Genomic DNA, 16,010 nt, shown 5'->3' with positions numbered 1-16,010 from the left:
TTAATTCAGGCCGTAAGTGCCTGCAGGGTAGTTACGTGTGCACATATACACACACATATGCGCCTATGTGTTGGATGGAGCTGAATATGATTAGTTTTGTTTTCGTTTTTGTGTTTTGCTTGACTGCGGTGTAGCATCAACGGGTTGTTGTACTGCCACTAAGGCGCTTTTCATGACAGGTAGTTGAGTGAGCTCAGAGGCAGCCATATAGATACATACATATGTATGAACGTATGAAACTACATTTATTAATCTCGGTTGCAGAGATTTATTTTTGCCTGTTTTCAATTTATTGTGAAATTTGGTTATTTTTTCCTAAAAAAAAAAATAAATCACTTTCGAACTTGTACTTGACAGTTGAGATCTGCGAATTTTTTGGGTGCTTACCGCACTCGAATGCGTACACGTATGTGCGTTGCCACTCCCATGTTTCGTTATTGTTTGTATTTGCTTATTTATTTTCTGCCGCCAATTGCTTTTTTATGATGGCGGCTTTTGTGTTTTCTTTAGAAATTTCGCAAAGTTGTTAACCCAAATACGCGCCACATGGCAGCCGTGATTTCCTATCTGCGGCCTCCTCGACGTGCTTTGATGGAAATTTGATGATTTCTGGTTCTCCTCACACGCAAACTATTGTATGTAGACGCTTTTAATATGAGTACTTCTAAGCTACATATAAATGTATGTAGGCGTATGACACTACTGATTTCGTCGTTCGGGCTCAATTTTCATACTCATTTTAAAATTTTACATTACTTTGCGTAATTTCCGAGGAATATTGCATTTCATTGTTGTTGCCGCGATTTGACTTCATTTCTACCGCTATTACAATACCCAATGGTCTTTTGTCGTCTGCGCATGCGCACATATTCTTGTACACACACACTTAGATACGTGTACAAGTACACTCATGCAAGCAAATCAAGCTTCAATGGTGACTTGCAACGCCAACTGCCAAACTGAAATGTAATCTTAACGACATTTGCCATGTCACGTCAGTGTTTATTGTTCGGCGGCGCACCTTCCGCTTTTTGCCCCCCAAATTTGATGGCTGCACAACATCCAGCTAGCCAACAGCTGCAGGCTTAATGCCTACTCCACGATAGATACCTACTCCTCGTACCAATGTGGTGGCATGTTGTATGGCCGATTTTTTTAGCCACATTCGTTTTATTTTAGTGTTGCCGTTTTTGTTTGCAACGCGTGTTTATTTCACTTTGTGCGCAGTAAGGGCCACTCGCGCTTTGAAGCTCTTTTTTGTTGCTTTTATGTAATTTTATGTTTGCTTAATGCAACTCATTGCTGCTGCCTCAACGCTATCACGGCTTGGGCAATTGGGCTACAAAAATTGCAAAATTAATCGACGGCGCCGCTGCCACCGATTCATTTTGACACTGTCGACCGTTGCAATATTTATGAGTTGCCATATGAAAATCTCCCCAAATGTTGTTTCTTTGCATGCAACGTCAGCGTCGCATTGAGTTAGTGGCTGTTGTCATTGGAGGCGAGTGTGTGCCACAAATCAGTGAGGAAAATGGATTGGATTAGGTTTGGTTGGAAGGCGCAAAACAATTCGCTACCTCGGCCTGGCCTATCGTTTCATTTCTTATGCCTGCATTTACAGCTTGCCATATTTTATATTACTATTTCAGTCTGTATTTTTCAAATGAGCAGCACCATGTGGTCATATTTTGTTCTAATAGTAGGCATACTTGCATATATGTACATATGCAATTCTTCAATTGGGTAAGACAAATTTTAAAACTCTTCTCATGCACATTAACCGTTCGCTAAAAAACTATATTAAACCTCTTTCAAATGCTTTAACCTCTGGGTCTGTATTCCAAAGTACTCGTAATTACTTAAGGGGTTATATACCTTGTGTTTTTCAAAAAAATCAAAATAAATTTTATTTCTTTATCGTAAAGTACAATCCCTTGAGAACATTTTCCAAAAATTTCATAGAGATCTGAGCAATAGATCGAAAGTTACAGCGTTTTAAATTGTGCGTCGTCACGTCCTGAGCGTACGGCCTCATGCGGCGCTTGAAACTTAAAACGCGATTATCTCAAAAACGTGTTTTTCTAAAAATGCTTTTGCGGTGGACGCGATTGCAAAAAAAGTATTCAACCGATTTTTATAATTTTTTTTTTAAATTGTTCGTAATTGATGTCGCCTCTTAGTGAATGATCAACTTTTTATGTATAAATTTTTATTTTGCAGATATGAATTTTTTAATGCCAATTTTAGGACTGTAGAAGTGGAGTTTTTTAAAAACATGTTCCTATTTTCACAAAAATCAAAATATTTAATATATTCATCGTTCACTAAGAAGATATAACCCTATACTAATGAAATCTTTTCGATTTTTTGATTTCAGTTGACTTGGTGGACTTGAATCGCGTCCACCGCAAGCCTCTTCCAAAAAAAGGGTCTTGGGGGAAAACGCCATAACTCCGCCATTTTTAAATATTTTTACACAAACAAAGCCTTTTTTTTTCTTTAAACATTGTAATATCCAATAATAAAAACTTTTATACAATAAAATTATTGCTACATATCTTTAAAAAAAACCCAACTTTCGCTAATTTCACCGGACCACAAGGTATATAACCCCTTAAACCAAAGCTTTCCAATTCAAATAAGAGATCGTTTGGAATTAATAATGCACTTGGTAGAAATACGTATTTTCCATTGCTGAATTCAGTGCTTGTTATTGGCACGATTACATAGGTCATTATAGTCTTTACTACTAGTCTTGTTCCATTGCATGATTTAGAGGAATCAGCGTTGCAGAGAAGGATAAAAACTTTATTGCTATCGAAAAACTGGCTCTGAACTATTCAAACATCTTTTTTCAAAATCATGGAGTGGCGTTACCTGTTAGATAATAACATTTTTTATTTTATATTTTTTTTATTTTATATTCCTCAGCAAATTTAATAAATTTGTCTTATCCTTTTTATTTCCAGCTTCCACATGCATGGCTGTCGGCTGTAAAAATGGCGGAACGTGTATCACACAAAGCAATGGACTCTCCTTTTGCAAGTAAGTCCAAGTGATATTTTATTTACTTTTGTTTGTACTAGAATTGCATTTTATGTTTAAATATTCAAAAGCCCCAAACAATGTGCGCGCAATTAAGAAATTATCAACATCAAAGCATCGGTTTTTGTGGATTTACATACAATTTTATTATTTGGGCATTTACACAAGCGCGACATATTTGGCATTTTAATTAGGCTACAGATAATAGTGGAAAAAATGCACAAAGCGTGATATGTTAATTTGCTTGGCGTTGACAAGTTAATGAAGTATTGGAGGAAATTCACAAAAACCTGCATACATGTGTACATATGGATGTGTTTACTAGGGGCACACATTTTTTATGTTGAACAAACGAAGTTTTATTTTCTGTGTGTCGTTTATTTTATTACTCTTCTTTATTTTTATAGGTTTTACAACAATTTAGTGCTTTGTCATAAATTATATTCTTTATTAGAGTTTATAGATTTCTCAATATCTAATTTACAAAAATGAATGCTTGTTATACATAAGTATATGGCGTAAAATACTCTCCAAATTATCAATCCAATGGAGTGAAACATTAAAGTTATAGGTAAAAGTTGGTGTCCTCATGCACATCATCTGTTCGAGGGTAGGGTAGGCGGAGGGGTATATTCCGAACATCTGGAACCCCTTTCAGCTTTCGGCTTCTCAACCACTGCAGTGTAGTTTATATTGAACCGATGGCAATAATAAAAGCCTGGTAGAATGTGATGGAATACCTGGAGATGTGATATCTACATTTTCCCTGATAGCCATGCGGCGATAAAATCGCTCAAAAAACTGTCTAAGGTAGCCATGAAATGTCCCCCATCTCTTAACGAGATGGCTGAACCGTTTCACCAGAAAATAATATAGGTTCCTGGCTATTGTCACATAGGTGGGACTGCAGGGACGATGAACTAGCGGAATTTGACACCAAGCTGACTGATGAGTACACAGAGAGTGACATAGGCAAACCCATACAGACTTATAAGCTATTTAGTTTTGAGAAAATTGTAAGACCAGCGAATGAAAGATGGTGTAACGAACCTACCTGCTGAATCGCCCGACTTGTGGTCGACTCTCCATGCTAAACGCACAGAATATCAGTTGGGGCAAAGTAAGCCTAATCATGACACACTGATTGTTGTTATTCCGGGGCACTATCTGGTAGGCAGACAGAGGATGGGCGAGCAGACACTTGACTTCTGCAAAAGTGGTTTAGATGAGGAAGAGACGATCTATACACACGGCTATTTACCATTTTAGGTAGAATTTTTTTAACGAGTTAGACGATCTCAGTACTGTGAAAATCACGGATCTTCTAAATTTTTTTTTACGAAAAATAAAAGCAAGTCCCATTAGTGGACAAACGCTACAACCTAACCTGTCCTAAAATTGGCCTATCTGCCTAAGGAGGCTGATGCAGATGAATGGGGGATCACCACTTTTGTTCAAAATCGGTAGGGAGTTTTAAGATAAATGCGTTGAGAGGGGAACTTATGTGCTTTTTATTATGGGAAAGTAAGCTTAATATTTATAGTCTGGTCATATAAGTATGTATGCACATATGTATTTCTTGATTACTTGTATAACTCGCAGTATTGTGGGTTGGGTATAATCTAGTGCTTCTTAAAAGTATCACAAATTTTCCTCGTATTTCCACTTATTCAGTTAATCCTTTACTAACCAGATTTCTACTGCTAACACTTCATTTATGCGCTTATGGCAGCTGCTGTTTGTGTCTTTTGTTTTATTTTATTTAATGATTTCTACTCTTAAACGCCGATTAGTGCTTGTGAATTGTAAATTTATCTATTATACAGTTTTATAATTTAAAGGGTGTCATGTCGTAAATTTGATAGTCAAACAAACTTTAATCTGAAACATTACCATAAAACAATATTGTTTTTAATCGAGATGGATAGATAATACGCAGCTTTAGGTCTCATATTTTCACCTCATAACAGTCAACATATTTTTTCTTTTCCTTTCCAAATATTTATTACGGAAGACTCTATAAAGTATGGTAGCTATTAAAATCGAATTGCGTTACAATTTGTATGCTTTAAGTCGTCAAAAAGCTTTTTGTTGTTTTTGTACCGTAATCTACAGATATTTTAATTAAAAAATTTGGTCAAATTTGTATATTCTTTTTTCCTATTTACCTACATTATTTAATCTCCCGTAGCCATTTTTGTAAATATTTGTGAGTTGATTTATTTTAGAGAAATTTTGTGAAAACTTGTTAAGGATTTTTTTCTACCATATTTCCAAAACCTTTTAGCATCTTTAGTGTACTTAAAAGTTTGCGTACATATATATTTAGTTTTAATGCAAATTATTTACTTAATTTTTTTGCATAATTCTCCACTTGATCGCTTAACTTGAGCCGTCAACACAATTTACATAATGTTTTTGTTTTTGGAATTTATTGCTACCATATTGTTAGAGCCTTATTTACGTAAGCATTAATTTCGGTGCTTTACAAATAATGATTTGTTTTATTGTGACTACCGAGGAATCAATGCGAACAAGCGCTTTTATACATATAAATACACCTGTGCGCACAATATTAGCAGCGCGACTTTGTGCAAGTTTTTCCTATTGTTTTTTTTTTTCAAGCAAGATTTCCATCAACCAAATTTCTTTTTATATTAAGTAAAAGAAGTTATTTAAAAACTTAATTGGATGATTAATTTTGTGGCACTTTGTGCTTGAACGTAATGGCAGCAATAAAGATGTTCCGTTGAAATGTTGTTGCTCTGCTTGTTTCCTAAACTGGCACAATAGTGCTGATACATATACTGAAATTGAATCGGTATAAAACTGCATACCCAGAAATTGTCCAACATTTTTTTTTTGTTATACAAAGTCAAAAACCATGAGTTATATGATTTTTGTGGTAGTATGAACTATAGTTTTATAAGAAAAGTAAAAAGAAAGAATAAATAAATTGTCAAAACTTTGCAATACGTTCCGCTGCTAATATTGTGAACACCGGTGTATGTACATATATGTATGCATGTACTATAATATTTATATATACGCGTATTTTAGGCTTTTAACTGCCATTGGCTGATAGAGATGAAGACATACCAACTATGAGAAAACCCGAATATTTAAGTGGGCATGTTTGCTTGATGTATTGCCTTATGACTGGCTTCCAAAATTTAATTGCTAATTTTGTTGATGGGCTAACAAATGAATTAAATATTTTAATTTCCATTGGCATGCATGTTGTGGCTGTGATCTGAATTCAGTTTATTGGCATTTCTACAACGAGGGGTTTACGCTGATTTTACAACTGAAAAACACAACAAAGAAAGACAAAAACAAAGTAAATTGTGGCTAAACAGGTTGTTACCCATTATCAGTTGGAGTAATTACAGCCTCGCTTACTAATCGCTCTAAAAATGTTGCGGTTCATCCGCACCAGAAGCCTTGAGAAACTTACTGGAAATCGAATTAAAATGCGATACATTTTACTTACTGCTCGCATTCCATAAAACAGCGCCACGACCGCCTGATGAACTTGAATAAAAGTTGAAAATAAAAGGTAGAAAATAAACACTAAGAAAAAAACGCAAAAAAGTTTCAGCCGCAAAAAGGCTAAAGAAAAGTATTATAGATATCTAGCGAACCAAAAGGGCAAATAAGGCGAAGCCAGCTCGAGCGCAATCATTAAATCTTCACAAAAGTCTGCCGCGTTCATGTATCCCTCCTAACTCCGTATGCTACTTGCTCTTCCCACTCCAAACCGGCTGCCTGTTCGCTCACTCGATTAGTTAAAAAACCTTTCAAAGTACGCCGGTCGCGCAAAAGTGGCTGTGATCGAAATCGGTGTGCTATGAGAAAAGGTTCCCAAAGGGACTCATCAATGCTGAAAAAGAATGGCAACAGAAAGAAACGAAGAAAAAAGCAGAAAAAACGAAAGTCTCAAAAGCGCACATCAGCAAGAAGACAATCACAACAATGGCCTAGTGGCACAACAAAGCTTTTATATTGGAGTTTTAGCTTGAAAATTGTCTGTGATGTTGAGTCGCTGGGCTGTCTGTCGGGCAGCCGAAGTGAAGTTTTACTGCGAAAGAGCGAAGATTGGGCGGCGCGAAGGAAGTGCTTGGCGATGGGTGTATTCAGACGGTATTGTCAAGTGAATTGGTTTTATATGTATGTTTTTAGACGAAGCTGGTGAATTTTTAAATCAATTAGTTATAAACATTCGAGTGGGAGAGTTTAAAGCTTGGTAAAACATAAAAAAGAACTGTCAAATAACTTTTAGACAGGCATGGAGTCCACGCTGAGGATTTAGTATTGATGATTTAGTATACTTGCCCTAACCGATTGTAACTTCTTCTCATGTAAACCACATTGCAAAATTATAAACACCCTAAACTTTTTTTCCGCCCTATGCTCCGATCAATTTTAAATTGCAATACAACAACGAAAGTTCAAATTGATTAAGCAATCTTTATTATTTCTGTGTAGAACTATTCATGGCTTTTTTTTAAAGACAATCCGCTGCAAATGTTGGCCGCAACTGCGTCATACTTCGGCCATCCGTAAACACCACTTTTGATTGACTCGCTGGAGAACTTTGGTTAGTATCTCGTGAATAATTTTAGTGATGCTGACTTCCAATGTCACAATCGAAGCTGGTTTATCCACAAAGCCTTTAGATTTTACTTACCCCTACAAATAAAAGTCCAAAGGTGTGATATCACACGATCTTGATGGCAAATATACTGGCCCGAGAGGAGAAATAAATTGCCCACCGCAACAAAGTCATTGTTTCACTGGCTGTACGGCAGGTAGCGCCATCTTGTTTGAATCAAATGTCGTTGAGATCACGGGATCACGGATCAAAAAGATCGTTTATCATGGAGCGATAGCGTTCGCCATTCACTATTACATTGGCGCCTGTCTCATCTTTGAAGAAATATGGGCTGATGATTCCTCCGGTCCATAGGTCGCCCCAACGTTTGTTTTCAATGGATGTAATGACTGCTTTTGAATTGCTTTGGGTTGCTTCTCAGCTCAAATACGGCATTTGGGCTTATTGACGTAGCCATTAAGCCAAAAATAGGCCTCATCGCTGAACACCATAAGTTGGCCTAAACGCGCGATGAACACTTTTCATAGAGCCTCGATTTTGAGGCGTAAGTCTTTCCATGATGAATAATATTAAATCGCATTGAAAAGTAGCACCATCTATCGGTATAAAGCCGACCTGCGCCACTGAACAATCGACCACTCGAATTAGATACAATCGATGGAGAAGCATACAAGATATTTCAAAGCAATTTTTTCAACGCACAATATGCACTTTGATGCCGACATTCAAAAGTGTTACAATTCCTTATATTCCAGCAAATATTGCGATTCGTTATTTAACGAAATATTATTTCTTCCATAATATTACTGCAAATCATATTGTTTTCATGCAAAATCCACAGATTGCTTTTAATTTGTTCTGAGGATATAAAAGTTAAGAAGTGTAGGGCTAAAGTTCCGACTTTTCTATGCGGAAACCGAAATGAATTTTTGTGACCACCACTCTTCGCTTCTAAAATATGTATATGCATGTGTTGAGCTGTGTTGCATTGGCACGAGTATTTGTATGAAAGTGTTGTACAATATGATTCACCTTCCGCTTGAATACTGGCTGAATGATGGTGGCTGCTAGGAGATCTTCGGATGGTTGCAGACTTTCAGTGGATTTTAAATCATGTCATAGCCTGCGTTTTCAATGCCGCGCTCACTGATCGTCAGCCGTCAGCGCCATTAGTCGGCAAGCCATTCAACCAACCTTCCATCTATCCAGTTATTATGGAATTGTAATTACACAAACACACATTCTTCTAAGTGTGTGCATGTAACCTGGTTTCATCTTAACTTTTTTTCTTCCCCATGTGCGCACATGTCAAACACGAATCCAGTAATCACAGTGCTTTTCTTTTTATCCCACTTGAGCACACATTGAGTCCAGCTTAGCCAGCCAGCTTTCTGTCAGTTGTTTTGCCGCTTGATCGCTGACCTTTCACGCGTCAAATTATGCTGATATGCGCGAGTGTGTTAGGTGATGTATGCACTCACGCACGAATCGACGTGCCGTCACAGATGCTACAAAATTGAAATTGATTTTAATGATGTTGAAATTTCACAAAATGTTTTGTGAAACGTAAAAATAATGCATTGCTGATAAGACAACCTCCTGAAGCGTACAAAAAATTATAAAAAAAAGAAATACAGGCCGCATAGTTGCACAATGCAGCTTTCTATGAACCCAAGTAAGTATGTATGTGTGTTTTACAAGAAACAAGCATATGTACATATATTTTTCGCATACATACATACATATTTTCTTGTTGGATTGTTGTCCTCTTTACTAGCCTCGTGCAATGAGTAATTTTAGTAATGATTCAATTAAAATTTTAGGCTCAATTTTGTGTTTATGTAGACATAAAAACTGTTCGTTTCCACATCTCATTTAACAGCCATCCTCGTCTTTTTCTTTCACTATTATTTTTAAAGTATTGTAATAATTTTTTAAGTTATATTTTGTTGCCAATATCTTAATATGCCAATCCTTTCACCAAAAATACCAGTAAAGACCTCAAGGCGAGTAAATCTGATATTTTACCAGCTCGCATATGTAGTTGCTATATTAAAATAGGCTACCGTCAATTCCATGCTTTCTAAAAATTGTACCCTGAAATCTGTACCCATAAATAATATTAAAAAGCGTAACGTGCGATGACACTCTATGAACTTAACAAAATCATTTTGGCAAATATTGCACATTAAAGGTTGGCCCATGAACATTACTATATAAAAATTGTAGTGAAAGTATGTAGAAACATGACTTTTCAAAATGAATTCTCCTTGCATTCATTACAACATAAAAACTTTGCAGATTAAAATATAGATTTTTTAAATACAAAATTTGAATATTCAGTCATTTATGTTACTTTTACTATTTTCAAAAGGCACTCAATACAAGTGTTTTTGCTTACTCAATTCTCTGGGACTTATTTTAGTGGGCCACTAGGTTGTTCACAACTGCCTTAGGTGAAGAAATATAAGCTCGTCTTCCATGTGTGAAGTGAAAGCTCAATTTAAAATTAAAGCTCGAGTCAATTAAAATCTCTTCTATTTCGAAGTATTTGAAATGATTTAGAGCAAAATTATTTAAAGCATGGAATGGAGATGATAATCCAGAACTTTAACCGACGCTCAGCGATTTTCAAGGACTCAGTTGATTATTGACATAACAGGGGATGAAATGGCGATTTGTTTATGACAAAACTGAGATTTTGTTGGTGATATAAGAAAAAATAAACCCAGCCAGTGCTTGGATTGGATTGGAAAAGCGTAAGAATGCGTGTGAAATGAGCAGGCACAATTCTGCTACTCTGCAATTCCCTGTGACGTGGCTACTCCCAAAATTGTGCTTTCAAAGGACAAAGCTTGTAATCCATTGTTATCTTAATTAGAAAAGTAATAAAATATTGAAATCGCTTGGACTAATTAAAATTTTGTATTGGCAGCAAGCAAAAAATATGTGAGTGAGCGTAAAATTTATTGCTTACAATTCCCCAATTCATTTAACACACCAAAAGATTAACTATTTTTGTCTTATTTGTCACCCTCCGAGCTTCCTCTACAATTTTTGGGGTGCATCTTTCCATGCCAACCCCGAACGGCATATCCTTTTTTTAGTTTTTAAAGGCATTGCCAATCCACGCAAACTTCACTCTCACAGAATTTTAATGTGTCTAAACATATTCCGCCAATATCGATTTGGTTTTCATCTCACCGCTCATTTGAAGCTTTTCCCGTTTTTGGAAACCTTTAATATCTTTGATAATATGAAAATCTTTCAGGCTGCTTTTAAATCCCTCTTCTCCGCTTAATAATGGTAAATGATTGTCTGCACCTTCTTAACATGTTTGGGAACTTCAACACAGTATTATTAGGTTGGTTTCCTGGACATGTGGGAAATGAAATAATGATTAGCTAAAATAGGGCTAAGTATACCTCTAATTGGTTCTGAGCCTTTCTGTGGACTTACAAAGGGCCACATTAACGAATTTCTCAAAAAGTGGGAGGAGAAAAAATTCATTGAAAACCCTTCGAAAATCTATCGGTCAGCGACAAGCGAAACAATTCCTAACGCAGGACAGAGGAATTTCTGATAAGTTACTTTGGCTCAGCAGCGGGCTTAAGATTTTTAAATGGTTACTTTACAGGTCACTGTAGCCTGAGATATCACTTAAACGAAATTGGTCTCTAACACCATTATCTGTCGATTCTGTGAAATGGACACAGAAGACTCGGAACTAATTCTTTATGAATTTGCTACACCACCTTGGTGGTATTGCCGTGCATTCACATAAATTATGGAACAATAAACCACAGAATGTGCTAAAATTAAAAAAAAAAATCTTAAAATATAGGATATCTCAGTAGACTTTACACAATGGATCTGTTTTTAGTGGCAGTGCGCAGTAGCCCAATAATAATAAAAATAATCCACAAGCAAGCTCTCGCTCTCATTAAAGAAATACAAAATCGCTTTGCTATAAAGAGTCTGAGTTTAAATAGTGAAATTTTCATACAGATATTTTCATAATATTTTAAATAAATAATATAAACTATATACTATTTACAAATCGACTATCGGCTATAAAACTAAAAAACCTATTTTTTCCCAACTGCCATGCCGCGTTATCACTGCTTTATATCGTCGAAGAGTTGCCCTTGCAAGTGAAACGCATAAAAGTTTTTTAAACGCTAGAGTTGAATTATAGCGCGCATGAAAGCTGCAGTGAAAGGTTAAGCATTAAGCAGTAAGAAATAATGCCAAGCATTCGATTCTGTCCTTCGAAATGATAAAAAATTATCCTTGTATGTAAATTTGCATTTCGTGCTCACTTCCTACTTTTTTGTTTGTTTTTGCGTACATTTACGCTTCCAAATTCTTCATGCGCTTTCCTAACTAACTAATTTTGGTTCCCACTTTCATCGCTTGACTTCTCACTTTGGGCTCCATTTGGCATTTGATGGACAGCTTTATGAGCGCTGTCATCTTCAAAGTATTTTTATTGGCATGAATTTTTGCAGACATGAAAAATTCCCCAACCGTCAGCGAGTTGATTTTTATTTTTAAATTTTTGAAAAATGCGCTTTATTAAATCGGCAGCAGCGGTAAACAGATTATGTGTATGCAAGGAAAGAAATATACCTGTACTACTGCATACACATCTACACATTTATATAAACGTAGGGAATTTTGCACGTTGAATAATAATTTGCCGGCTTTATATATCAGATCGGCATATCGCTTGCACGTAGAACTCCTCTAAATAAAATATAAAAACAAAAGCACATTAAAAAATATATTTTACTCAAATATGACTTGGTATTCTTTCGCATTACTACACAACGCAGACAATCTGATTTAAATGAATGCATCCGGGCGGTGTAGGAAAAATAAATATAAAACCCGCAAAAGGAAATATTGTATCAGAAAATAAAGGTGAATAATTTACCAGGAATTTTATGATTACCTGTAGGTACTTGATTTTTTATTTAATGTTTTCTTGTGGTATTTTCTGATGTTTTTACACCAATACGAGTACACGTATGTAGTTAGAAGATATTGGCGAAACCTGATTTTAGATTTCTTTTTTCGTACACATTTTTTAATCTTTGTTTATTCATTACTTATGTTGGTTCACTTAACTTTGGTGAGATTTTTATTACATAAAATTAACTATTTTGAAAATGATCTGCAAAAAATGTGGTGCTTAAGTGTAAGCGCTTCTCCACACTTCGGCAGTCAGTTTCGGCAGCATCATCAAGCGCCTCTGACAGCAACAACACTTACGTACCATAAGTCTCGAATGCCGATTACGAAGCTTCGACCACCGAGTAGGCCAGGCCAGATGCGAGACAAAGCAATCCATACCCAAATTTACATTTGCCGCCATATCCAAAAGCTTCATGCATGGCAGCTGTGAAGTACTCGTGCAATGATCGCGGACAGCTGAGGATCAGCGATCTTTTAATGAGCTAAGCCCGTAAATAATAAGAGCAAAACAAAGGCAGAGAATAAATAAAAAGCAAGCGAAATAATAAAGCTAACATGAATAGACAAAAAATCGTTATGTCTGCTAGGTGTACTTAGGTATGCTCGTATTCGCTCTTGTAAACCAATATACCACACTTGCTCGCTTGCCACACACAAACACTTGAAAATGTATGGCGTCGATTGAACGCTTCGAGCAAGACAGCCGTCCATCCGATCGCCAATGCTTGACCGGCCGTATTTCGTGCTTTATTTATTACATTTGTTCCATTGTGGCATACAAGCAGAGTATTTGAAATTTTCGTATAATCTTTGTTTGCCTAATTTCTCCGCTGATTTTCTTTGTAACATTCAAAAATGCTTTGCTCGATCGTCACAATCGTCGATAACTGGCGTATTACTTTTGTTGGATTATCAAATAGTGCTTTAATTTACATATACACACACAAACTCATAGTTGTAAATGCTGATGACACAGCTGAAAATTCGACGCCGTCTTCCTCGCTTCGGTTGATCAGCTGCATCCGTTGCAATTGAACACATGAGTTCATTTTAGGATTTTACGGCTGATAAAGCTTTTCTGCTACGGTAGGTGGTCTGATCAACTGCTATGTCATCACAAATACTCACTCACACAGACACATTCCTTGATTTGTTCATTCGCTGTCTGCAAATGCACATTGATCTCGATGATCTTGTTGTTTGCCTCTATGTCAATTTTGTTGCAATCGGCAAGGAAGTTTACGCTGTGCTTAGCCATTTGCTTTTGTGGAAATTTTTGGTGTGGTGCGATAACATCACTTGAACTCTAGCTTCAGCTCTAAAGCGATCGCCTGATCGCCTGATTGGCTGTTATGGTTATTGCATTGACTCTTGTTTTGCTTTATTTTGTTTTATATATTTATCCTGGCATTATCACTGGCGAGTTTACATTTAATTTCTACTGGTTTTTTCTGTCTAACATGATTTGCTTACAAATAGTCCAAATTTGGCGATCGATTTGAGGAGCGTTGAAATTTGCATTTGAGTTTTGGCGAATATGGTTGTTAAATGTACTACACAGCTCATTTTGTTAAGCTAATGATATTGTAGTACGTATTTTGCATAAATTGCTTGAACACATCGAGAAGAGATGGGGACGTTTGTATGTATGTAAGTGGTTTTGCACTATTTATCGAAATAATAGCGTAAAATCATTAAATTGTGTCAAAGCGAAAATGCAGATATTTTAAGGAGATGTTTATGCGCTTGCAATAGGGCAAGTACCGCCATGGTCTTGATACCGCGTTCGTTAAAATTACGGAAGAAAAGTATCAATGCAACAAAAGTATCGCAGAGTAGAACTCGATACTTACCCATATCGGAATCTTTATAGAATTCACATAGTTAAGCCGCTTTGCTATTTTATAAAGGATTAGAAATGTGCCTTTGAAACCTTCACTTTCTGCTGACGGGTTACTCTCTAAGGCCAGAGTAGGTGCCGTTTTATGTATCGAAAACTTGTCAAGATCTTTTCGTATTTAAAGCATGGAACCTCAATGGTGCTGTGTGAAAAGTCATAAACCATCGCAATGTGTTTTTCCACTCACTACTGCCTGAAGTATTGAGAGCTTGAGCCTTAACAACTCTAATAATCTTTTGGGCTGGTTTTGAATATGCAGCAGAGCCTCTGAAGTGCATATATTTGAATCAATGGTGTAAAGTTGTATCATAGTTATAGCAATCGTTGTAACGTCGTTTTTCTGGATCCGATGGATGTTAAGGGTGGTCCATATAGAGGGTTCGTTTTTAAAAATTCATAAAAATTAGCATAACTTAATTTTTACTCAACGAATATACCAATCGTATTTAATTCAAATCGTCAAATCGCTGCTCTGAGATGGCCAATTGATATGAATAAAACGACTTATATCACGATTACCGAACTTGGCGTGCAAAAGATCGATTACGACATGGGATGTATGGCATGGCGCACTATCCTACTGAAACCAAAGATTGTCCAAGTAAATTTAAAAAAATGAGTCGGTGATTTTACCGCTCTAAAATCCGCACTAAAAAGTCACTCTCGGATGATGAATTGGCTTCTTGACGGTCACAGGTTTTCCGATCCCCAGATGCGGCAATTTTGTTCGTAACATAGCCGCCGAGATGAAAAAGCGCTTCGTCATATTTGAAAAAAAATGGGGCTTTCCGCTATAAGTTTTAAACCGAAATTATTAGCCTAACTAAAGAATTATAGACAGACATAATCTGCCTCTATGACACAAAGAGCTAAAATTTTTAAACACTCGCAAAGCATGTTTTTCAAGTGGAGTATTTTCCAGCAAGATTTAGTGCAACAGCCTGGACATTCTATACTTTCATTCTGGGAAATACACACAAAATGAGTACATTTTATGAAGTTTAAAACCAATCCACCAATCCACCGCCCTCGCGAGCTCCAAGTATCCCTGATGACCCTCCCGATCATAATCCATTATCATGCATCAGGTTTTTACTTGTTCGAGGTTTCCTCTCATAATTTGAGGTTTTCGATTTCCTCGAATGGGTTGAATTATAAATGGCTATAAGTTCCTATTTGAATAATCAACCACGTTCGAGCCCTGTTAGAATATTTTGGACCGTGGGCCTTTAGCAAACCAACTTGTATGACTTTAGCAAGCTGTTTTTGATCTTTCGTTGACAAATTGATATTTTAAATCGATGTTTAAGAAAATGGTAAAAGAATCATACCAATTGCAGCTTGACAGAAAAAAAGTATTAAGTCAAAACCATTTGCTTTGTCAAATTGCCACTACTTTTGGGTATGCCTTTAAAAATTACTCGCAAATCTTAAAGTAAAAAAATAAATTTAGCAAATTTCTCATAA

General features: G+C 36.2%; 1 protein-coding gene across 1 annotated transcript in view; it reads left to right on the top strand.

Annotated features, from left to right (window-relative positions):
* LOC129239259 (neurogenic locus Notch protein) overlaps positions 1-16,010 on the top strand; it is a 210,705-nt gene that overhangs the window by 64,110 nt on the left and 130,585 nt on the right. Inside the window, exon 2 of the mRNA XM_054874627.1 lies at positions 2,973-3,048. Coding sequence (XP_054730602.1) covers positions 2,973-3,048 — 76 coding nt within the window. The remainder of the gene's footprint in view (positions 1-2,972; positions 3,049-16,010) is intronic.

This window comes from Anastrepha obliqua, chromosome 2, assembly GCF_027943255.1.
Source record: "Anastrepha obliqua isolate idAnaObli1 chromosome 2, idAnaObli1_1.0, whole genome shotgun sequence".
NCBI classification, from domain to species: Eukaryota; Metazoa; Arthropoda; class Insecta; order Diptera; family Tephritidae; genus Anastrepha; species Anastrepha obliqua.
This window is presented reverse-complemented; position numbering and strand designations above follow the sequence as displayed.